Consider the following 24,188-nt stretch of genomic DNA (forward strand, 5'->3'; position numbering starts at 1 on the left):
CAAACTCAAATAAGGAATACAGGCTTCTGACTGTTACACCACAAACATCACACCTAAAAGATCACAGCTGTTAGCACCTTCTCCCGTGGGGCCCTGCTTTGTGAATTGCTTCCAGACACACATTCTCCACATCCCGGGGCTGTTCTGAACGCCCCAAATGCTAAATAAAATAAAATAAAATAAAATACGCAGGACAGACAAAACCATTGATAGAACCAGTAACATAAGTAAAGCTTTTCTCTGCTAAGATATACCTGGGCAACTTCCATGCTGAGACTTCAAAATCATTGTCCCAAAATGCCCCTGCAACACATTTCTCTGAAACACTGGGGTTAAGACAAATCCAGAAAAGCACTGTATGGTGATGACAGTTTTGAACCACAGGACCTCAGGAACTGGAGAGCCAGAAGTATATACAGGCCGATAGGTCCGTGCCATAACTTGCCCCTGGGTTGACTTGTCATAGGCCACATTAGCAGGCCTCTAAACAGGCATTCTAATTTCCCTGGCTTAAAGTAACTTTGTAGTTTATCAGCATCACTTGAAAACCTAATTACAGACTAACATCAAACATTTCGACCAACTAAAGAAGGATAGTGTGTCAAAGAAATAAACCCATGTGGACTAGGGGGGAGCCGCCAACTGCTTGAACACTTTTGATTCTCTTTCACCACAGACAGATTCAGAACAGCCTAGGTATCTGTTTCAAACCGGGCCACTCCCCACTAAGCCAATCAGAGTCTGTCTACTGGAATCTGAATCTGCTTTCCCCAGTGGTCAATTCATCACTAAAAGAGCTGGAACTGTAACATGTAAACTTGCCAAGTATATGCCACTAATGGATGAAGAAACAAACAAAAAAGTCTTCAACGTAAGAGGAAAAAAAAGATGTGGAGAGGACCACGTGGAAAAGAGAAGAAAGTAAAAAGTGCACAAAGTTTTAATCATCTTATTGTTTCATTCACAGTACACTTCAGGCTGCTAAAACCTGTCATGGATTATAAGATTACATAACCCCACTTATTACAATAAGGAAGTAAAATCAGAGATACAGCCATTTCTAATAGTGACAATCTAACAGCAGCAATAATATTCCTCTGCATATGCTTCATCTTTCACAAAAGGCCTGTAAACAGTAATGGGCAGGTATGTTTAACAACGGTTTTCCCCTAAAACGTTGAAGGCATGTGTGTGTCACGTGTACGTAATTTACTATAAATCTTACTGATAGAAAACTTGTGGTGCTGAGCACACAATTTCTAAATGATAAATATATAATACTTTTATTGTAAATTCTGTAGTTGTCTTAAATGTGGACAACAACAAAACAATAAATCAAACCCTGATCTGCAGTGTTTGCCGCTTCCTGTGGTATAAATATTCTGACCAAGGCCAATTTCAAGCTACCAATGTGATGTCACTGAACAGGTACTGAGATGAGATGAGATGAGCACATGACTGCACAATATTTTATCACCACACAGATTAAAAAAATAAAGTACAGATGATAGTAAAGAGTCCAAATAATAGTAAAATGCAGTTCCTAAAATAATTAGGAAGTAATAACTTTTGAGTATGTCTTAACTTCATTTTGAATATAATTTATTTGATTTTCAGTTTATATAACTTATTTTTTTCTTACTTAAAACAAGTCAGATTTACACAATGTAGAAATGATAAGGTTATAACTTGTTAACAAATACCATTAAATCAGATCCTAATAACCCAGTTGAGATACTCAGTTCATAAAATTTCAACTTATATGTTTAAGGGTCATGTCTATAGTGTAAAATGAGACACAACTACGTTTCCTTTACCAGGAGCTGAACATATAATACAAAGTAAGGAAGGAAATTAACATTTGCCAGGTGACTTCTATGTGCCAGATACATATATGAAAAAGACTTTTTTTGCACATACACATTATATTGCATGTAAATACATATATACAGTATACTGCACATTTTTTCATTTACATATATGTACTGATTATTGTTTCTAAGAATATATTAGAGCTTTAGTTTTTTAAACTTACATAGTTATCAAAGGCATAAAGCCAGCTACAAAGAATGAACAGAATGCAGTAATCCAATTATAAAGGGCAGTCAAATGTGCTTACACATATTTGAGAAATCAGTCACCTTAGTGTCTATCACTTAGTTTTTAATAATCACTTTATTTAACCACTGGCACACAAATTCCCACCCCAATCCCATGTAAGCCAGCTCCAGCGTGCCACTGAAAAGTATCTTCATAACACCTTACTGAGGCATTTACTCGTCAAATTAGTAGATTAAAATTTTTTCTGTACACCAGAAATTGACACAACATTGTAAACTGACTATACCTCAATAAAAACATAATAAAAATTTTTTTAAATTAAAATTAAAAAAAAATTTAGTGTATAGGTAAATGGTAAAATAAATAAATAAATAAATGAATAAAACCTGGCACAAAATTTCCAAGACAATTCATAAGCCTTGTGTAATATGAGGTGTGTCAGAAGCCAGCCGGTGTCAGCAGAGCCAGCATGCTGGAGGGGGGGATGGTACAAGTTGAGAAAGGGTTACTAAAGGCACTGTCCAAAGCGGAGAGAAACTTATGTCTACTACCCATGATGATGGGTTCAGAATGGATTTATTTATAGATTTGTTCATTCCACCCATACTTTTTTTTTTAATTTTAGTGTATATAAACAGCACATGGTAAACTTGTTCAAAGTGCAGGTTCCTGGGCCTCTGTCTCAGAGACTCTCATTCAATAGATCTGGTGTGGGGCCTAGGAATCTGTATTTTAATGGGCAAACCCCTCTCCCAGTGCCCAATGATTCATTCAGAGAATGACAGCAACCAGCATTTATTGATTACATATTCCATGCCAAGCTCAAAGGCCTGGACATGACAGGGACAAAACTTGTCCTTAAGGAGAATACATAGAACAAGAATTATAACTATGATACTAGTTTCTACCAGCTGCTTTGAGAATACAGCAAAATCCAACTTGAGAGAAGATGATGTTTGATTTGAGCTTGAAGAAGGAGCACAGGCTAATCAAGGGCAGGGGAAGGAGGAAGGGACATAAAGGGCAGAGAGAGCAGCATGTGCACAGCCACACAGGCAAAGGGAGTCTGGCCTAAGAGGACTGCAGCACCTGCTCTGGGGCTGCCCCTCTCATTAGTGTTCTGTAGCTGCATTTATCTGGCACCAATGTTGGCATCTAGTAAGCATATACGTGTTGCTACGTTCAGTCACAGAGTTCAGGTGAGGGAGCGGTAGGGAATTAAGCCAGAGAGTTATGGCCAGGCCAGGAAGTGTGTTTTAGAATTCCCAGCACAAGAGTGGGATTGTTGGATCATAAGGTAAGTCTATTTTTAGTTTTTGGAGGCATCTCAATACTGTTTTCCATAATGGCTGCACCAAACTACATTCCCACCAACAGTCTATGACTGGGACGTTGTGCTGGACACCAGAGACTTACACACTGTAACTGACTATACTTCAATTAAAAAAAAATTAGATACTACCTGGAAGTAGTTTAGACGCTATAAAGTGTTGTATAAATGTACTGATTTCTAATAATTCTCTCTAATGTGGGAAGCAGTGATAATACTAAAGTAATTAATAAATGGTTTACAATACAAAAAAAAAAAAAAGAATTCCTAGCACAAAGTAGGCACTCAATACTTCTCTACTTCATATTCTTCCTTTCACAATAGTTTTTTTTTTTTATTGAGGTAGAAATGTTGTATCAGTTTCTGGTGTACAGCACAATGCTTCAGTCATACATGAATACTCATATATTCATTTTCATATTCTTTTTCACCATAAGCTATTACAAGATACTGAATATAGTTCCCTGTGCTATACAGTATAAACTTATTTATCTATTTTATATATTTGTCTTTTTTTTAGATTTTTTAGATTCCACATATGAGTGATATCATATAGTATTTGTCTTTCTCTTTCTGGCTTACTTCACTAAGAATGACATTCCCCAGTGCCATCCATGTTGCTGCAAATGGCCGAGTAATATTCCCCTGTATAAATATACCACAACTTCTTTGTCCAGTCATCTGTCGATGGACATTTAGGTTAGATTTTAAAATTAGTTGTAAAACCATTATAAGATTATTGCTTTGAAAAGACTCATCTGTGATAGCTAACCTACAAAGTCTAGGAATATATAATGCTCTCCCTGCTTTTATACTTGATAAGCTGATTTCTCAATCAGAGAAAATGACAAAAACCCTCAAAACAGTGTGTGAGAAACAATGCAACCAACCGGGGAAAATGGATGATTACTGTATATTATTTTTCCCATTGGTTTTACCTCATTCTATATTAATCTGTTTTCAACATAAAATGGGAATGCTATAAATGCATTTTTCTTCTAAGCTGTATCATTTCAATGGAAGACGTTTTAATTAGGTAACCCAATAACTTCAAAATCTGTTAATTAATATAATAAGAACATCACAAGAGCTAAATAATGAGTAGAAAGTAAATCAAAGAGTAGGAGCCTGTCTCTACATAAATATAGCCAGAAAAGTGTACTTGTCACTCTAACACACCAAGTTTGTAGCCCTACAAAAACTCCATGTATACTGGCCTTTCTCTAATACAAACTATCGTAATCTGTCTTGTCTCCCCTCAAGCTCCATCTCCTCTTTGTAGTATATTCCAAGTATTCTGTTTCACACTGATCTCTTCCCTTCTTATGCATGAAACTCATCTTTGGATTAAGTCCTACATTATCACATGTTATATATTATCACATGTTATATATTATATTTATCTCCTAACCAGATTTTACATCTTCAGACAACTCTTGCATTTCTCATGGAGTATAGCATGGTGCTAAACATATAAAGGTGCTCAAACACTTCCTTCTTTGAATAAGCTGAACAATTTCCATGAATTACATTTAGCATCAAGCTTTAATTGCTGATTTTCTCACCTCCCTCAAAATGAAGATGAAAATGTCATAAGGCTTTTAAAAAGTCTTCGATGGGGCACAAGGAAAGGAGATTATCAGCAAATTATCAGGGGTCTTCCAAATAAAGAAGCAAGGTAGGGAGGAGGGTGTAGCTCAAGTGGTAGAGCACAGGCTTAGCATACACAAGGTCCTGGGTTCAATTTCCAGTACCTCCTCTAAAAATAAATAAATAAACCTAACTACCCCCCCCACACACACACACAAAAGCAAGGCAATTCCTTGCTCAGCTTGCCCATAGTAAGACCAAGGAGCCTACAACCGTGCCTTGTTGCTCAGTGAAATCTCCACAAACAACCTAGAAAATATGCTCTTTATACAACCAGAGAAGGAGGAAAAAGGGAACAGGTATTCCGAGGCTGCCTCTATCCCTGGCTTCTTTAACCAATTACCAATTTACTGAAGTTCAGAAGAGAAGGACTATTTACAGAATTCCACAGCTGAATCATACATAATACATTTATTCAATAAATACATTTCCAATATCATAATAGGTAACACTTCTAACACCATTTGTGTCATACATTGTGTTAGCACTTTTCAGATCTTATTCAACTCTGATAACACCCTATATAAGATAAATATCATAATTATCTTCATTTTAGATATCGGAAAACTTAGATTAAGTAAAGATTTGCTCCAAGGTAACAATATAAGTAAGTCACAAAGTCAGAATCTATAACCAGGTCTCTTACGCCAAAGCCCAAAAGCACCAACATCTATCATTACAAGATTCAATTATCAACAATATAGTACTGTAAGTACTTGGGTTCTCTTTCAGAACTTTTTTTTTTTAATTTGAAAAATTGAACGTTAAAAACAAGATACCAAATCAATGGTATTTAACAAGGCTAGAAAAAGCGGATCTCCAGGTTCTGAGGTAGCAAGCTGAAACCAACTAACCGGCTCAAAGCCAACTGACTTCAGGACTCTCAGCAGGCCCACAGCAAAGAGAATCAAGGAGGGAAAAAAAGAGTGGTTAAATGTGGACCCTACTGGCAGAAAGACCAGTTAAGGTATAATTTCCCCATCATCCCTAAACAGCTTATGAGAAACTGAGATTTAATTTACATTTATATTTATTCCACCTACAGGCCACATGCCATTCAGACTTGCAGGATGTTTAGCAGAGGATAAGAACTCTAGAAAATGCTGTGAATGTAGGGCTTCGAGCTATGCATTATCTGAATATATATATATCCCTCTAGCATCCAAAGCCAACTTCAGAGAAAAGGAAAAGGCCTAGAAATGAATGTCTAAAAGGAATTTTCCATACAACTTCACTTGTTCAATTGACAGAAAGAAATCTCAGGCAACACGCAAAGCAGCAACCAAAATAATGTTAGCTTAATGTTAGCTATCACTATCAGCATGAATGATCTTACAGTCTGCGGTCAACCTTAAGAGGAAGCAATCATGGGATATAGTTTCAGAGTTAAAGTCTATCCCCTAAGACCTCTTTGCGGGGCGGGGAGGGGGGTGAAATCCTTGAATTTCCACCAAACAAAAAAAAAATCATTCCCTCGGCTTTTAGGCTTTGTCTTGTGACAATGAAAAATTAAATACCCTCGGGTTGATAGCATTTTAAGCTTCGGGCTTATTTACATCGAAGACTACCCACGTTTATTAGATTCCTTCAAGGCAAGTTTTGCTAAGAAAAGGAAGCGGAGTATCTAAGACCATTAAAAACAAGTGAAATGTGGAGAGGTAAGAAATTTCCACTGAGAAAGATCAAAGTATGCAAACAACGGGATGGGCTCGAGTTAATATTAAAATTCGCGAGTTCACTCTCTCTTCTGTTGCCCTTTTCAATTTTGTCCACCCATCTTCTCAAAAATCTTGTGCGATAGCAATTATGCCGATTTAAAGGGTAACTGACCCAAAGAACGGCAGGCAAAGGAGTTTGAAATGCATAGTCCCTGAGCAGAGAGTGTCGGTTGTTATAGGCGCTCAGTGTATCCACTTGCAGGCGGAAATTCCTGACTTCCCAGATTTTAGGTAAAGCTGCAGCCGTAAACTCCACCTACCAGGCCAAAGGCAAAAAGCCCGGAGGAGGAGGTGGGGGAAGCAAGCCGGACAGCTCCAGGAAGTGGGTGGGGAGGAAGCTGCCCTGTTTGGAGCCAGAGGTGCAGACCGCAGGTTTGCACACGCCTAGCAGAGCGAGTCCTGGGCCACTGCGCGCAGCGATCACGAGCGCTTTTGGCAACGCTGTCCCCTTCGATTCCCGTCATCACCCAACCGTACAGCTCGGGTTTGGGACGTGAAAAAGGGCTTGTAAAGTGGGCGGCGGCCGGGGTTCCCGCCGCTGAGTCACACAGCCCAGCCAACTTTTACAGTATTCCCCAGAAAAAAATAGTCTCAGTCCCGTAGCCCACCCACCACTCGCTTCCAGTTCCCGCTCTCCGCTCTGTTATTCGACCTGGGGGTGACTCGAGACACAGCTGGGCTGTTTCCTACTCATCGTGCAACTTCTCACCCGCGCAAAGCCTAGGGGTACCCCCGAGCGAGCGTCTTGCCAAGCGCCACCAACCGAGGAGATGGGGAGGCAGGAAGAGGGAGGGGAAGGGCTGCGTCCTCACCTGCAGGACACGGACACCTCCACCCGGGTGGCTGGGATGGCCGCACTCAGCTGGTTTAAATCCCCGAGGCCCGCAGTGCTGGTGTAGCGGCTGTCCATCCTGGGGGTAGGCGTCCTGGACTTGTTAGGCGCCCAAATCCAGAGCTCCGGCAGACTGAGGGCTCCGAGCCCAGCCCCCGAAAGACGGGGTTAGGGTTTGAGGGTGGAGGCAGACGAAGGAGGCGGAGGCAGCCAACGGGAAGGGGGAGGGAGAGGAGAGGCGGCCCTCCCCGCAGAGCAGCGAGGGAACGGCGAGCCAGGCGCGCTGAAGCTGAAGCTGCCGGAGAAGTGGTGCGTGGGGCTCCCGGCTTCCCTGCCCCCTCCTTGAAGACAGCCGCCCCAGCTGGGGACACTCCGTGATCCTTTCCTGGCTCTGGGCGTCAGGCTCCGCGGAGCCAGCGGGCAGGCTGGCGGGGCGGGCAGCATCAGACCCAGACCCCAGCCGTCTAGGAGAGCAAGCCCTGGCCGGCTTTACGAGAGGTTTGTGTTTTCTCTCCGCCTCTACACACCCACACCTTTTCCTAAGTCCCGCCTCGTAAGTCCAGCCCTTCCCATCCCGCGCCGATCCTCACCTCACCCTCAGAGTCCACGGAGCTCCCTCCCACTATGCCCTCAGGCAGACGAGCCGGGTCGTCGCTTCTGGACTGTCCACCCTCGGCCACTTAAGGGTTGGGGACGGACTTGAAGACGATCTCCAATCTTTTGTAAGCAGTGGTAAAGTAAAGGCGAGAGCAGGGTGGGCTTAGAGTGAAGGGAAAATATTATTTGGTATTTAAGGGAGCCATCTGGTTTCCCTCTTCCCGCAGTTCTTCGGAACATGGGGGTCTCGTGGTGACAATCCTATCGTCGGGGCTCTTCTGCGCCCCCTCGTTTCCAATTGCATGGAAAGTACGCTTTAAAATCTGGAAGTTACAACCGTATAACGCAGCTTCCTCACTTCGACTCCCACCGGGCAAAAACCTGAATGAACCTGGACGGACAAAGGCAGAACGGAGCCGGAGTGAGCGCCACGTTTGGGAAACCGGATTCTGGGGCAGCTAGACATGTATCAGGATGCAGAAGCTGCGCAAGCCATGGGAGGTAACTCGCCACTCTCCTCTGCGCCAGCTTTATTACCAGCACCTTCCCTCCTGCCTCACCCGAGCGCCTGCGGGTCCCCGGGCGCTCGCCGCCAGGGGGAGACAGAGAACCGGCTGCGGAGCATCGCAAAGCAGGAGTTGGGGTGCTGGGAGCAGAGTGTTGAGTATTCACCCTCCTTTAACGCGCCAAGCACTGAGTTGCCACCTCGCAAGATTAACTCAGGGAGAAACCGTTTTGGTGACTGAGAGCCTGCCCTACGTTGTAACAGTAACAATATACTTGGAGCCACCTGCCTAGAAAATCAGTTACAGCTGACGACGATTGAGGCTTCCCGCTGCCAGATTTCCTTCCTGTGTTCCATTCTTGGTTTCCTTTCTTATCTCCCCGCCCACCACTTGTCACCCCTTAAGTCCAGAGGTTCTCTGTTTCGCTTTTCCTTTTCCTATCAAAGATTAAACTGTAGTTTATTATTATTTGGAAATGTCCAGACATTTCTATTATGCTGCCCAAAATTAGTTTTGGAGGAAGAGACCCAAGTATATTTTTTAAGCCAACCATGTTCTTACAGAAAACTACTGAAGAAATAAAAGTTGAGAACTTTAAAATAATACTCCACCCATAGCACCAGTAAAAGTGGTCTTAATTTTTTCACTTTATTGAGCTATAATTGGTATATAAGTAACTGCACATATTTAATCATTTGATAAATTTTGATGCATATATGTGGGGGGAGCCATCCCCACAAAGTAATGACCCATTCCATCACCCTGAACGTTTTCTCATGTCTTTTATAGCCCCTCCTTTCACCACCAGAAACAACCCTCCAGACAACCACTGATCTTTATACCAACTGTAGATAAGTTTACATTTTCTATAAATATACATGTGTGTGTGTGTATGTTGTATGGAATCATTCATGTACTATTTTTGTGTGTTTTTTCCACTGAGCAAAATTCTTTTGAGATTCATCCATGTTGGTGAGTGAATCAATTCTTTTCATCCCTGATTAGTATTCCTTTTATAGATATGCCACAAATGATATATCCATTTACACAGTGGTGGACATTTAAGTTGTTTCCAGGTTTGGGCGATTACAAATAAAGCTGCTATGTTTAAGAATAAAAGAAAAAACATTAGAAAGATAGACACCCAGAAACCACAGCTATGTGCATAGAAAAAAATTACTGGAAGGAAATACATTCTAATTCTAATGTTATCTCTGGGTGGTGGGAAAACAGGTGATTTTCATTTTCTTCTGTATGTTTTTATGCATTATTGAAAATTCTATTATAACTAGAAGTGATGCTTTTTTGGTTTGCATTAAAAACTTTGTTTAACCATGCAGGTTTTATATATATATGTATATATATATATACACACATACACACACATACACACATACGTGTGTGTGTATATATACACATACATATACATATACACACAATTAAAAGAAGAGAATAAAATGAGAAAAAAAAATCTGCTACGGACATTCATATATAAGTCTTTATGTGGGCATATGCTTTCATTACCTTTAGGTAAGTACCTAGGAGCAAAATCGCTAGGTCATATGAAATGTGAATGTTTAACTTTTTAAGAAACTATAAGATTTGTTTTCCAAAATAGTTTTACTCTTTTCCACTTCCACAGCATGATATGACTTCCAGTTGCTTCACCTTCTACTAATGCTTGTTATTGTTCGCCTCTTAAATTTTAGCCAGTCTAATAGGTGTAGTATAGGGGTGGGTTAATGACTAATAATGTCATTGTGGGTATCATTATGGGTTAATGACCAATTACACTGAGAATATTTTCATGTGCTTATTTGTTATCTGTATATCTTTCTTTGGTGAAGTATCTGTTCAGATATTTTGCTCATTTTTATTGGGTTGTTACTTTATTATTCCTGAGTTTTGAGAGTTCTTCATATATTCTGTATACAAGTTCTTTATCATATACAATTTACAAAGTAATTTCTTGTGTTTTCATTTTAACTGTCTATTGAGGAGAAAAAGTTTCTAATTTTGATGAATCCAGTTATTCAGCTTTATCTATTTAATGATCACAATGTTGGTGTTGAATCAAAGAAATCTTGCCTAATCCGAGGTCACAAAAATCATCTCCTATGTTTTCTTCTAGAAGTTTTATAGTTTCAGGTTTTACATTTAGGATTGATTTTGAGTTTTATTTTTTAATCAAAGTTATCTTTTTGCACATTATATCAAGTTTTTCTAGCATCATTTGTTAAAAAAGTTCTCCATTGACTTTATCTTTGCACTTTTGTTAAAAATGAATTCACCATTCATTATGGATATAATGAATATATATTCATGTTTGGATTCTATCCAACTCCACTGGCCTTTTTGTTTTTCTTTAAACCAATACCACAGAGTCTTGATACCTACAGCTTTGTAATAACTCTTGAAATCAGATAATGTAACTTCTCCAACTTTGAAATTTTAAAAATTGTTTTCTCGTTTTTAATTCTTCACATTTCCATAAAAATTTTAGACATCAGCTGGACAATATCTACAAAAAAAATCTTACTGAGATTTGGATTGTGATTGCATTGATTCTATAGACCAATTAGAAAAGGGTTGACATCTTACCAAAATTAGTCTTCTGCTACATGAACATTATATATCTTTCCATGTATTTAGGTCTTCTTTAATGTCTATCAGCAGTGGACTGATGTCCTCAAAGGAAAATGAAATTTGGAGACACATGCAGGCAGGGAAGAAAGCCATGTGAAGATAGAGACAGAGATTGGAATTACACTGCCACAGACCAAGGGACACCAGAGTTTGCTGGCAGCCACCAGAAGCTAGAGAAAAAAGGAGGATTCGTCTCTAGAGCCCTTGGGGGAGAGTATGGACCTATCAACTACCTCAATTCGAAAACTCAGAGAGAATCATTTCTTTTGTTTTTTTAAGGCACCCAGTTTGTAGCAATTTGTTACAGCAGCCCTAGGAAAATGAATGCATAACGATAACACTCATGTTTTTCCATTTTGCTGATTTTTTTTCAAGTTCAATACTTGTAAGTTCATCATACTGAAGTATTAGCTTTCAATGACAAAACTCTTCAAGGGTATTTAAATTCTCTGCTAATATGTCTGCACAATACATAGAAAACTCACGGCTACCCTATTGGATGGTACATACTATGGAACGTTTCCTTCCCCCTAGGTAGCATTCTATTGGACGATGCTGACAGTCTGTTTTACTTCCTAAATATCTCTGAAATCTATTCCAGTTTCACTTCCCTTCTACCACTACCATTAGTTCAACTGACTATCATCTTTCACCTGGGATAAAGCAACATTCTCCTACCTTATCTCCCTGTTTCCAGTCATGCCCTTCTCCAACCTGCTCCCCATTATGCAGCTAGAATGCACTTTATAAAACATTAATCTGGTCTTGTCAAATTCCTGGAAGAATCCCTCCCACCATTCTCTTTGCCTGGAATATTCCTCTGTGTGTCTTTCCCTAGCTAACACTTATTCTTCAGGTCCCAAGTTAGATGTCACTTCTTGACAAAGCCTTCTGAAATATCTCTGAACCTCAGTATTCTTATTTTTAAAGTAATCATCTATGATACACAGTTGGTAAAAGTTAAAGATAATGTGTATAACTTATTTAATGCTTAGCCCTTAAAATGAGAGCAGCGATAATGCTTATGGTGATGATAATTATTTGGTGATGATGGTTTAAGCTCTCTAGCTCTATTTTCTCATATAAGCTACCCAAAGTGGCATTCCAAGAAGAGCCACCTGTCTGCCGAGTAATAATTTTAAATTACTTATATAGGTCATAGGACTAAAGGGTATCCACCTTCACATTAATTCAATCACATGGCCGTCCCTAAACCATTCTAACCTACTATGCACCTGTCCTCCTTAAAGTTTGAAACATATCTATATGCACACACACACATCTTAACTCCATCCTTACCTAGCCAAACTCCTGTTCATCCCTCATGCCCTGTCAAAAATGTCACTTCCTTATGGATGTGTCCAATAAATATGTTTGCATTGCTTTTAAATAACTAATCTGACAGGACAACTTACTTTATGCATAGAAAAGAGACAAAGATGAAATTCTAAGATTCTTTTACCTAACAAGGAAAAATGGCAGTTTACATATCTTCCAGAGTTATGGATGTTCATCTGAATATATTATCCAGTGACAATTAGTGAACGTTAAGAACTTTCAGAGAATAAACTCTACTTTCCTTGAAATCTTTGAAATGTCTTTTAAAGGTATCTGAATTAAGATTTTACAAGAACATATTTTCATGGTTACTAAACACAGGGTAGGTCTTACTTTTCATAAATGTTTTCAGCCCCAAAATGTAACTAAAGTTTCTTCAAGTAGCTTTTCACTAAATCTGATCATTCAGAGAGTTTGATTGTTCAAGACTGCTGGAAGAAATCCATTTTCATGAATGAATCAGAAAGGACAGGCCTGAAGAATTCTCTAAATATTGAAAGAATATAGGAAAGAAAACATTTTTCTTATTAAAAGATTATGAAGTGTAAAATATGTTGCTTCCACAGGAGACTTCTTAAATGCAAAAAAAAAAAAAAAAAGAGAGACTAGGTCATAGTACCTCTTACCTCTGACTATCATAATTAGAGTAATTATTGTGTCACAAATTTCTTAATGCCCATTGCCCCCGCTAGACTTCGAGTTTCAAGAACATAAGGACCATCTATCTTCTGCACTAATTACCCCCTGTGCCCAGCATACTGACTGATGTCAGTCAGGTGCTGTGTGGCTAGCATCTGTCGAAAATGGTGAAATTTGCTTTGAGACTCTGAGTTCAGGTGAGAGCTGAGCACTCAGACATTTGGAGCTAGGTGAGGTAACAGGACTGTTGAGGTTGGAGTCAATAGTGTAGAGTTACAGTTGAGGTCAAGCATTTGGGTCAACACTTCCAGGGAAAAAGAAGAAAGGAATGAAAATAAAAATCAAGTTGGATGAGTATCCACCCTGGAGAAAACAAGACAAAGAAGGGCCCCACCAAGGAAATGGGTCAGGAAGAAGCACTTGAACAAACAGGAGAGAAAAAAACCAAGATAAAGACACTAAGGACAAGGCAGAAGAGGCTTTCAAGGAGAAAGAAGCCAACAGGATCATTGCAACAGATGCTCCAGAGACCAGCTTGTTTTGTTCTGGCTGTGGGCTTGTCTCATTCCCTTTCTGGGGCAGTAACCAATATTACAGGATCCCCTAAAGATTTTCAGTTATGATTCCAGGTCTATTTTTCAGATTCTTCTGCTGAAATGCTCCTCTGTCCCCACTTTAATGCCTTGAGCTTGAAGTCCACTCCACTCCAGAAGTCATCAGTGCAAAAAATAGGTATCAAGTAAACAGTTGCTTTGCTGAGGACCTCACACAGGAAGAACCCCCTCTGGCATTTCATGGCCATAATGTGTAAAGAACTAATGCCTAATTTTCAAACCTGATTTAGATCTCCCCTAGAGGAGGGCAGATAAACAGTAATTAGTATGTGGTCAGAGACTACTCTGGTTTCTCTCCTGCTTGGACAATTAGAATGTGTAACCATGCAAAAAAATTAAAGTTTTGTTGGAAACTGGAGAGACACAGAGAAAAATTAAGAATCTTGAGTATTTGATAATAGTGAAATTAACATTTTGGGGAAAACCCAGCCTTTTGATATATTTTAAAATAGTTATTTTAATGAGAAAATGCTAAAATTTTTGTAGGAACGTTCCCTAACTGCCCAAGAGATTTAAGTGAATTTTGTAATTCACAAAACTCTTTTTCATAGTTTGATAATTGCTGTTAAATTTACCATGATTTGTCACAGTAGATGGAATATTTTCTATTCAAGTTCAAATAATTAAATCATTGTGTTTCTCAAGTGAGACTCTTAGAATGTTGTAAGGTTAATAGAAATAAATTTGGGGTTTTAATTTTTATATGTTCAGGAAAAGTTTGCATAGGCACTGAGAGTGATAATTTTGATTTTAAAAAAAGGACTTGAGTTATTTATTCTATGAAAATGTGTTGTAGTTTAGTTTCTGCTCTAATAAAAGATAATTTATGGCATTTATTAGGTTTTTCCTTAGTTAAAATTCATCTACCAAGAGCTGTCCAAGGAACAATTATCTTTAAGTTGAACATAACATCTTCCTGTTTTTCCCTGTTGATATTGAGGCACCAAACCCCCAGAGATACATTTCCCAAACAGCATTGATGCTGTTAAAGAGATTCATAGTAGGAAATAGTTCTGCTGAGACCTACACATTTAATTGTCAGCAGTCAAGTTTTTGTGTTAGATGGTCTTGTTTTGCAAATACAGACTGTAAAGTAAAGTAAAATATTAGGCCACTTAAGTCAAATCAGCTTATTTGCATCACGTCCCATGTCTTTTCAAATGCTGTTCTGGTCAGTCCATGTCATTAAAAATTACCTAGGTGAATTAGGAGATTTGAATCTTAAAGTCCCACATTTAACTCAGCAATAGTTTTCTAATGAAGAGTTTGAAACTTCCTTTTAAAACACTATTTTACGGTATGAAAGTTTCAAATACATTTTACAAACTCAGTGTGTGTTACACTCTGAAAGTTATTTTATTTTTTAGAAAGCAATCAAGTAGAAGGGGAGCAGCCAAGATGGCAGAGAAGAAGGATGCTCTTAGCTCACCCTCTCCCATGAATACACCGAGAGAGACATCCAGGGACCCACCCATTCACTCAGAACACCTGCTGAACTCTGACAGAACATCGCCTTCTTCAAAAGACAAAATTCCTCATAAATTTGGTAGGAGAAAAGAAGAAGGAGAAGGAAAAGGGGAAGAGGAAGAAGCAAACAGAAATTAGTGCAGGACTTGTCCAGTGGGGAGGGAGCAGAAAAGGAGAAATAGTGCTCTTATGCTGGGACTCCCCCATCCAACGGAGAGGTCAGTGGGGACCAAGGGGGAACTTCTGACGCTTGGTCTGTGCACAGCAGCCACTGGCCAACAGAACTAACAGAAACAGGAACAAAGGGTCCCTGCGATCCCAGCCCTAGACACAAGCCAGCCAGGGTGGGTCAGGACGTGCTGCCCCAGCCTGCTGGAGAGTTGAGGACGACTGGACAGAGGCAGCCTCAGGGGACTGGAGTGTGCTGTGTGTCATGGCTGGGAGTGTATACAGAACAGAATAGCCTGGGGCTCCCCACTCCCCAAAAAAAGAAAAAACAACAATGTGATACCCACACACACATACACACACACATTGAGGGGGTGGGGGAACACAATGCTGCTGGGCCATCGGCTTTGCCTCTGCAGGCCCACTGCAGGATCGCTGGCACTTTCTCAGGAGAAGACAGGTGGGCCTTGGCCATAGTCACCGTATTCACTGGTGTGTCGCTCCCAGGTGGAGGTGGCACTGAAACCTGAATCATTACCCAGGGGCTCCGCAACTTCACAGGCGGGACTGAGATTTGTTTACAGCCCCAGGTAGAGGGGACCGTTTTGCTCCACGGGTGCCTTTGTGGATCTGCGCCTCTAAGACAAACGAGCAAGGAGCAGAGCTCTGGCACACAGCAGGGGAGGGCTGGTGCAGCTCTGCGAGCCTGCCTACCATGCATGGAGACGGCGCTGGGGGGCTGTGCTGATCTGGTGGCATGACTGCATGGTCACTGCAGGGCTGGGGGCCTTGCCGGTGCAGGTTTCTAAGACAAATGAGTGGTGTTCCCACAGCAACGCCTGTGTAGGAGCAGCGTTTGGTGTTGTGGACAGCACTGACCCAACAGTGCACCGTGATCCAGGTATGACACCCAGAAGTTGGCAGAACAGCACTGGTAGCTCTAAGGGCAGAGAACCTAGGGGACACCAGAGCAGCATACTGACACTCCCACGGCTAAAGCAGGGACAAGGGCAGAGTCAACAAAGAGCACTTAAAGCACTCCAACCGCCCCCCACCACACACCAAACTCAGAAGTGGGTCTGGAAGGCTCCATTCCAACAAAAGGGGAACAGACTGGGCCCCCTGTCAGGGCTGTGACAACCACAGAACAAAACAGAGGCCCTGCTCAACAACCAGAGCAGATTCTGATCACAACACTGGCTACACCCCAATCAAAGGGATCAGACCAAACACACATGGAAGATGTGGCAACCATCCATACTGAAAACAGCCCTCGTGACAAAATTATTAGAGGCACACAGTCTACACAGGAATGCATCCTCTTAAAAACAAAAACAAAACAGCCCTCCAAGACTACAGTAGATGACTGATACTCCATAATGCACAGTGCCAGAGAAGTATGAGTACAATGGAGAAGCAGAAGAACTACTCCCAATGAAAAGAACAAGAGAAATCCCTTGAAAGAATAATCAATCAAATGGATCTTGTACCTAGGACACTGTTTGTGGGATTGTAAATTAGTGCAGCCACAATGGAGAACATAAGAAGTTTCCTCAAAAAGCTAAAAATAGAACTCCCATATGATCCAGCATTTCCAGTGCTGGGTATGTAGCTGAAGAAAATAAAAACACTGTTTCCAAAAGAGACATGCACTTCAATGTTCATAGCAGCACTGTTTACAATAGCCAAGATATGGAAGCAACCTTAGCACCATCAACAGATAAAGAAAATGTGATACACACACACACACACAATCGAATATTACTCAGCCATAAGAATGAAATTCTGCCATTTGCAACAGTTTGGATGGACCTAGAGAGCATTATGCTTAGTGAAATGTCAGACAGAGAAAGACAGTATTGTATGTTATCACTTGTATGTGGAATTAAAAAAAAAAAAGATTACATATAACAAGACAAAGAGACTCACAGATACAGAAAACAAACTACTAGATACCAGTGTGGATGGAGATTGGGGAGGAACAATATAGGGGAACAGGATTAAGAGATACAAACTATTAAATATAAGATAAGCATAAAAGGTATATTGCAGAGCACAGGGAAATATAGCATTATCTTGCGATAATTTTTAAGAGGAGCATAATCTATATAATTCTGAATCACTATGCTGTATAGCTGAAACTAATATAATTCTGTGAATCAATCATATTTCAATTTAACAATATTAATAAGATATCAAATAAATAAAAACATTTAATTTGACCAGTTATTTAAAAAAACGTTAAACATACAGTGACCACATGACTCAGCCATTCTACTACTAGGTATGTTCCCAAGATACATAAATAAAGCATGTGTCCATACAAAGATTTATGTGTGAATATTCCTAGGAGCTTTATTTGTAACAGCCAAAAATCAGAAACAAAACAAGAATGAATAAGCACATTATGGTATATCCATTCAATGGAATACTTCCTAGCCAACAAAAAAAATATAAGCAAACCCAACTTGTCTTCCATTTTAGATCCCATGGAGGGGTTCCTCTATACCTGTAAGACTTTACTTTCGCTCTGGGAAGGGTAATTTTCAATGATTCCATTAAACATACAGTTCTGACACAAGTATTTTATAATTGTCCTGTTTCAGTTATAATACTGTTTCCTGAACAAAGAAATTTTATTGCATTGCCATATCTGTTAATAGAAATTTTATTACAGAAAATTACGGTAGAGTCACTATTATGATCCTGAAGTTTTATTGCAAATTGCTTATAGGATGGAAATTCTTTCTTCCAAAGTAGTTTTTACTTTAATACTGCTTTGGAGTTCAGCTTTTTTAAAAACTTTGTTCTGTTTACAGTTTCATTCAATGGCCGAATGTTTTCTTTTGCTCTAGTACACATTGTGGCTGAGGAAGTTATTTGCTTGTTAGCCTGTGCTGCATGCAATAGAAACAATGAATTATTGATACAGGCAACAATGTGAATGAGTCTCAAAATAATTATGCTTGGTGAAGGAAGCCAAAACGAAAGATTGCATACTGTATGATTCTATTAATACAAACTTTTAGAAAATGTAAACTAGCCCACAGTGAAGTACAGCAGATCACTGGTTGCCTAGGAACCAGGAGGTGGGCTGGGGGTAAGAAGAGGCAAGAGGGAGAGAGTACAAAGGGACACAAAGAAATTTGGGGAGGAGATGGATATGTTCATAATCTTGATTGTGGTCCTGGCTTCATGGTTGTATATAAATGTCAAAACTTGTCAAATTGAACATTTTAACTATGTATACTTTATTGTATGTCAGTAATACCTCAATAAAGCTGTTTTATAAATGCATATACTATTTGACCTGGCAGTACCAATTCAGAAATCTATTATTCAGAAATATTTGCAAGTGTGTGAAATTATATTTCACCAAGGCAATTTATTGCACCACAGTTATCATACCTAAGGACTGAAAACAAATTAAATGTTCATCAGTAGGAACTTGATAAATACACAATGTTTCCTAACTGAATATTAGGTAGGCATAATAAAAAGGAAGTTCATTGTCTGCTAGTATGGAATAATATCTAATACATCAAGTAATAAACAGATACAGAACAGTGTGTATATCATGCTCACTTTTGTATTTAAAAACTGAAACATGCATTATATTTACATGTACATATATATATAATCTGTATTTAAAAAAAAAATCTTTGGAAGAATCCACATAAAATTGGTACTAGTCATTTGTCCCTAGCCCAGAATGTAGGTGATTTAGAGACAAAAATATGAGAGAGACTTTTCATGGTATACACCCTAGGCTTTCCTTGAATTTTGTGTATTTCTTTTTCAGCGCCACTTCTGTCTAATTCTTTATCTAGCCACTGCATTTCATCCCCTTTAAAATATTTTTTGCTTCTTGTTATATTGCATACCACAACTAAAATGCAAAGGGCTGAAAATTAACAGAACTTTGATTAATACTGCTTCAAAATATATTAGCAGTATTTCTCCTGCATACCTTCACCTAGTGAAGCAAATCTTTTGATGTACATAGACTCTAGCTAAATGAAGTAGTAGTAGACCCAAGAGGACAAATGACATCATCAATAACAGAGACACCACAAGAAGATTTAGGCCTCTTAAAAACTCAGTAAAATGGAGGAAGTCTTCATGGCACCAGAAAATTACATCTTCCAACACTTAGATATAATGACTATTATTGGACCTTGTCACTCAGTTAAAGAAAGATAGCTTTTAGCCCCAAATCTTTGTTATAATAAACATATTTAGCTGAAACTTTTAATTACTTAAATATTTAATAAATGTTTCTTAGATTTTTGGGGAAATAGTCAAGCAATTTCATTGTACCAACGATTATTATTTTTCTGCTCTTGACTGGCATCCTCTTCAGCTCCACTGACCACAAAAGCAAGTTGCTCAGAGGTACGTTCTCTAACTTCCCTTCTAGCCATTTCTTTCTTTCTGACTCCTTCTGTTTCCTTTTCATAAATTATTAGTGTCACACTGTGCCACAGGGATTTAAACAGCCTATGGAATACTCTGTATTTTGGATGTAGTAATAGCTGTCCATAGGGTAGAGGGTAATAACTATGATTCACATTCATTCTATCTTGTGTATATAGGATTGCAAAGCCTTATGTATCTCTAACAGGAAATTTTAAAATTAGTATAAGTAAACTCATGCTTATCCCAGTAATGTCAATAGACATAAAATAAAGATTAAATTTAACTTGAGTGTTAGCTGATTCCATGTATATTTTAGAATGGCTTATCTTTAATAGGGGCCATTAAAAGCATCTTCCATTAAATCTCAGATTTCACTGTTTATGGTGGTAGTGGTAGCAGTGTTGGTGTGCTTGTTTTAAGAAGCATTTCTAGTATGATTCACTATATTAGCTAGTTCTGATTGCTAAGATTACTAAGATGGACAACTACATTGGGTTTATAAAATTTTTAAAAATGTGTACCTTTTCCTTTTTGAAAACAGTACTAACATTGAAAGAATCACAGATTGGAAGGACACAATTTTTTTATTCTTTTCAAAGGACTTCATCCTGTCACTTTGTTTTTATCATGGCTAAAGCCCCAAATAGTAAGGTATTGTGTAATCTCAATAGTGGGAATGTTAGATACTTCATTTTGAACCCTTTGCATAAACCTGCTTTTTTTTCCCACTTATGTGGTGTTTCCATGACTCCAGCATTTGCACTAAATGTCAAAGTTCCAGATGGCTAACAACCATGTGAAAGGTTCACATAAACAGACTCACTTAAGGAAGCAAGCAGTTGTATATTGTCCAATACACACAGTCAGTCGGGTGGGGAAAATCTCTTTTTTTTAATTTAGAAGTTCAAATGAGTCCTCTTTCTGTTCCTTGAAACTGATCTGTACCCTGTCCTTCAATAATTGAAAAAACAAAACATGTCTTCACCTAAAACACAATGGATAACAAAAAATAATGAAGCCAGCTTCCCAAAGACTGTGCCTGTCTGTAAGTTAAATGACAGTGACCCAAGGCATCTGATTCCTGTGCTCAGGACTTGTCACACAATCATTTATGGTAAATACGTATTAAATAAATTACTAACAGGAGATAATTTTTTGTTGTGAGGAAAAAACAAGGAGGCAATATATTTTAATCCAGAGAATTTTCAAAATCTAGAATTTTAATCATAAAGGTGGTGTGTTTCCCTTTGTACATATATATTATAGGCTACTGAATGGGCTTTTAGAGTGTACAAATTAAGCATTTCAGACTCTTGAATGAAATTTACTATGTCAAAAAACTTCTTAGGCAATGAAAGCCAAAATTGAAGTATATTAAATAGTATTAATAGCTAACATTATTTAATCCTCACCAAAACCTTGTAAAGTAGGTATTATTTAAAATAAGCACTACTTATCCCTTTTTTCAGGTAAGAAAATTGAGACTCAGAGAGGCTTAGTAACTTACCTAGATGTGTTGCGGAAAAACGCGTTACAGCTCAGTTGTGACAGCAACCTGGATCCGGCAAAGAGACCAAGCAGCACTCCAATAGTTGGAGAACTCAGGTTTACTACAGCAGCGGGCCCACAGAACTTAACACTTCAAGCTCCAGACCCCGTCTGTAGGTTTACACACACCTTTTATAGGCTGCCAGTTTTACACTTTGCAACATCATATGCAAATACAGTAGAACAGAAGTTGACCAACCAGGAACAAGCTTTGTAGAAACAGACCAATCAGGAATGAGCTCCATGCAAATGAAGTACTACAAATGGACCAATCAGAAGTTAGCGAAGTGGACCAATCAGAAGTGAGAGTAATAACCAATCAGGAGTGAAGGAAATGACCAATCAGAAGTGAGCTCAGGGAACCAATAGAATTCTAGGTGTAAGTTAGCCGCTTTAGAGGCAAAAAGTGAGGTAGAGCCTTTGGGCCAGGGAACCGGACAGTGCTGGGCGGAGAGCAGCGTCCCTGCCTAGGGGTCCTGCGGGGCTTTTTATGAGGCTTCCCGCCTCAGATGAAATATCTAAAGTGGCAGGTGGCTTCAATCAAATAATTCCAAAGGTTGCATTCTTCTCACTGTAGTACGTTATCTTCCCTTCCCTCTTAGTTAACTTGTTCTTCCTCTGAACTCCCATGGCACTTATTATATTGCTCATAATCATTTAGCTTTGCTGATGCTGTATGTTTTGTGTGTCATGTTACCTGTTTCTTATTCTGTTAATTTCCATTCTCATTTTCATTATGCTCTGTCATATTTTTTTGCCTCTACTCTACTCTGTTTACATATTTCTGACTTTAGTTTAATGCTTAGTTTATTACTTATCTGTTTTGTATTATAGTAAATGATTTAAAGCTATAAATTTCCCTATAGCACTGCTTTAGCTGTATCCCACAAGTTTGGGTATATAGTACTTTTATAACTTTTATAAATTTTATTTTCAATTCATCTGTAACCAGTTAACTTTTTAGGAGTCTATCTCTTGTTTCTCCAAAGAGTCTTTCTTTTAAGTTTTTATTATTGATTAATGATTTAATTGCAGTGTTGTCGGATAACATGGTTTATGTGATAACAGTTCAGGCTTTGTGAAGACTTCTTTTATGAAGGGTTTTGTCATTTCAAGGGGTTGTCCATAACTCTTGGAACAACATCGTAAGAGGCCTTGATAAGCCATTAAGTCTGTATCCCACATAGGATACCTCAGTGGATAGATAAATTGATAAGTCTTCTCCTAAGGAGTATTTCTATAACTCCGCTGAAAAATTCCCCTTTAGTACATCTGCTTTGGTGGAAAGGGAGATTCAGTAAATAAAAAAAAAAAACAACATCAAAGTTAGAGGAAGTAGATTTCAGTTCAAATATGTAACTAATGTTATTGCTTTACAAATTAAATCAACAGGCACTGAAAGTCTGATTTGAGGTTTATGATGCAATATAATATCTCTTTAAGAACAGGAAAAAAAAAAAAAAAAAAAGACCAACTAATCAACAAACAAAAAACTGGCCACTCCCAAGAGGTTTTGCTTTGTCAAAATATGTCCCCACTTTTCAGGCTCTGACTCATGTTTGTCGCATAACGGGAATATCCCCAGATCAAACTGTCTGACGGGCAAGTGTCACATGCCTGCCTGCTAGTGAGCACAAATAATCAGTAACCACATTATCTGCCAGCGCCTTTTCTTCCTGCTATTGTGAACGGCTATGACTGATCAGACTCACATTTTTAAATTACGTTTGTTCTCCTAAAGATATTTTCCCCTTTCTTCTACTTAAACTCTTACTTAAGTTGAATAGAAATAAGATTCTTTTTTAAAAACCAATTAATGATACTTCCTCTTCCTTTATGTTTCCCCAAACTATAGTTCAACTATTTTATATCAAATTAATTTTAAATTCTAAAGAAGCAATTAAATCTACAGTATGATCATGTAAATTGATGAATTAACTGCAGAAAAATTAAATTTCTTTTTGTAGGTCATTTAGAGTGGAACAGAAATGTATCATGTGATAGCCAAGGACCCTAAAAAAGGATGGACCTCAAGGGGCCAATGAATCCTATAAAATGATGTACAAAATATTGTTTTTGGTAGTGCTTTTTCTAAGGAGAGGTAAAGCTTTTCTTACTAAATTATGTAGGACAAGGAGAACATAAATTAAAAAAATGATATAGTAGTAAACATATTTTCTTTAAATTACTGTAAATCCTGATACCAACTGTTTGGACACCTCCTCTTGCTCACTTCCAGTGCCTCTTTAAAATGTTACTCTTTATTATCTTTCACTGAATGATTTTATTTTAGAACCAAGTTAATTTCAAGAAACATGAAGTATTTAGCATTTTCCAACCATAAGTAATTCTTATTAATGCCTTTTGTAAAAAATATATAGTAGTTTATCTGTTTTTAACTGGTGTTTAATTTAGCCATCTCTAAATTTCTAAGCACACAGCATTTAATTAGAGATCTTTTTTCCAGTTTTATTTAGAATAGTTTTCTTGTTTTTTGCTCTCTCACACTGAGCCAAAATCCTGATTAAAAATAGGTTTTTATACACCACATTTAGGGCCAAAAAAAAAAAAAAAAAAAAAAGGAAATTGAGAGGACCCTCCAACAGGAACCCCCCCCCCACAAAAAATAGCATTAAGAAAATTTATATCAAAAGT

At 38.5% G+C, this 24,188-nt stretch overlaps 1 protein-coding gene and 1 long non-coding RNA gene across 10 annotated transcripts in view; one reads left to right on the forward strand and one right to left on the reverse strand.

Moving 5' to 3' along the window:
- Positions 1–7,882, reverse strand: part of CPNE8 (copine 8) — a 194,523-nt gene extending 186,641 nt beyond the window's left edge. For 3 of the 8 annotated variants that reach the window (XR_010383209.1, XM_064491749.1, XM_064491753.1), the window contains exon 1: positions 7,572–7,876. Coding sequence is in view for 7 of the 8 variants with exons in the window: in XM_064491749.1 (XP_064347819.1) it covers positions 7,572–7,669 (98 nt within the window). In the remaining variant the exon portion in view is untranslated. Of the gene's footprint in view, positions 1–7,571 lie in introns of all 8 variants that reach the window. The other 5 variants (XM_064491748.1, XM_064491752.1, XM_064491751.1 and 2 more) reach the window with 5 other exon arrangements.
- Positions 7,883–7,951: 69 nt separating this feature from the next.
- LOC135322539 (uncharacterized) lies at positions 7,952–9,657 on the forward strand. 2 transcript variants are annotated; one of them, XR_010383210.1, is made up of 2 exons: positions 7,952–8,089; positions 8,416–9,657. It is a non-coding gene; the product is annotated as an uncharacterized LOC135322539 (long non-coding RNA). The 2 variants fall into 2 exon arrangements; XR_010383211.1 differs by lacking the exon at positions 7,952–8,089 and adding an exon at positions 8,172–8,313.
- Positions 9,658–24,188: the final 14,531 nt, after the last annotated feature.

This window comes from Camelus dromedarius, chromosome 11, assembly GCF_036321535.1.
Source record: "Camelus dromedarius isolate mCamDro1 chromosome 11, mCamDro1.pat, whole genome shotgun sequence".
NCBI classification, from domain to species: domain Eukaryota; kingdom Metazoa; phylum Chordata; class Mammalia; order Artiodactyla; family Camelidae; genus Camelus; species Camelus dromedarius.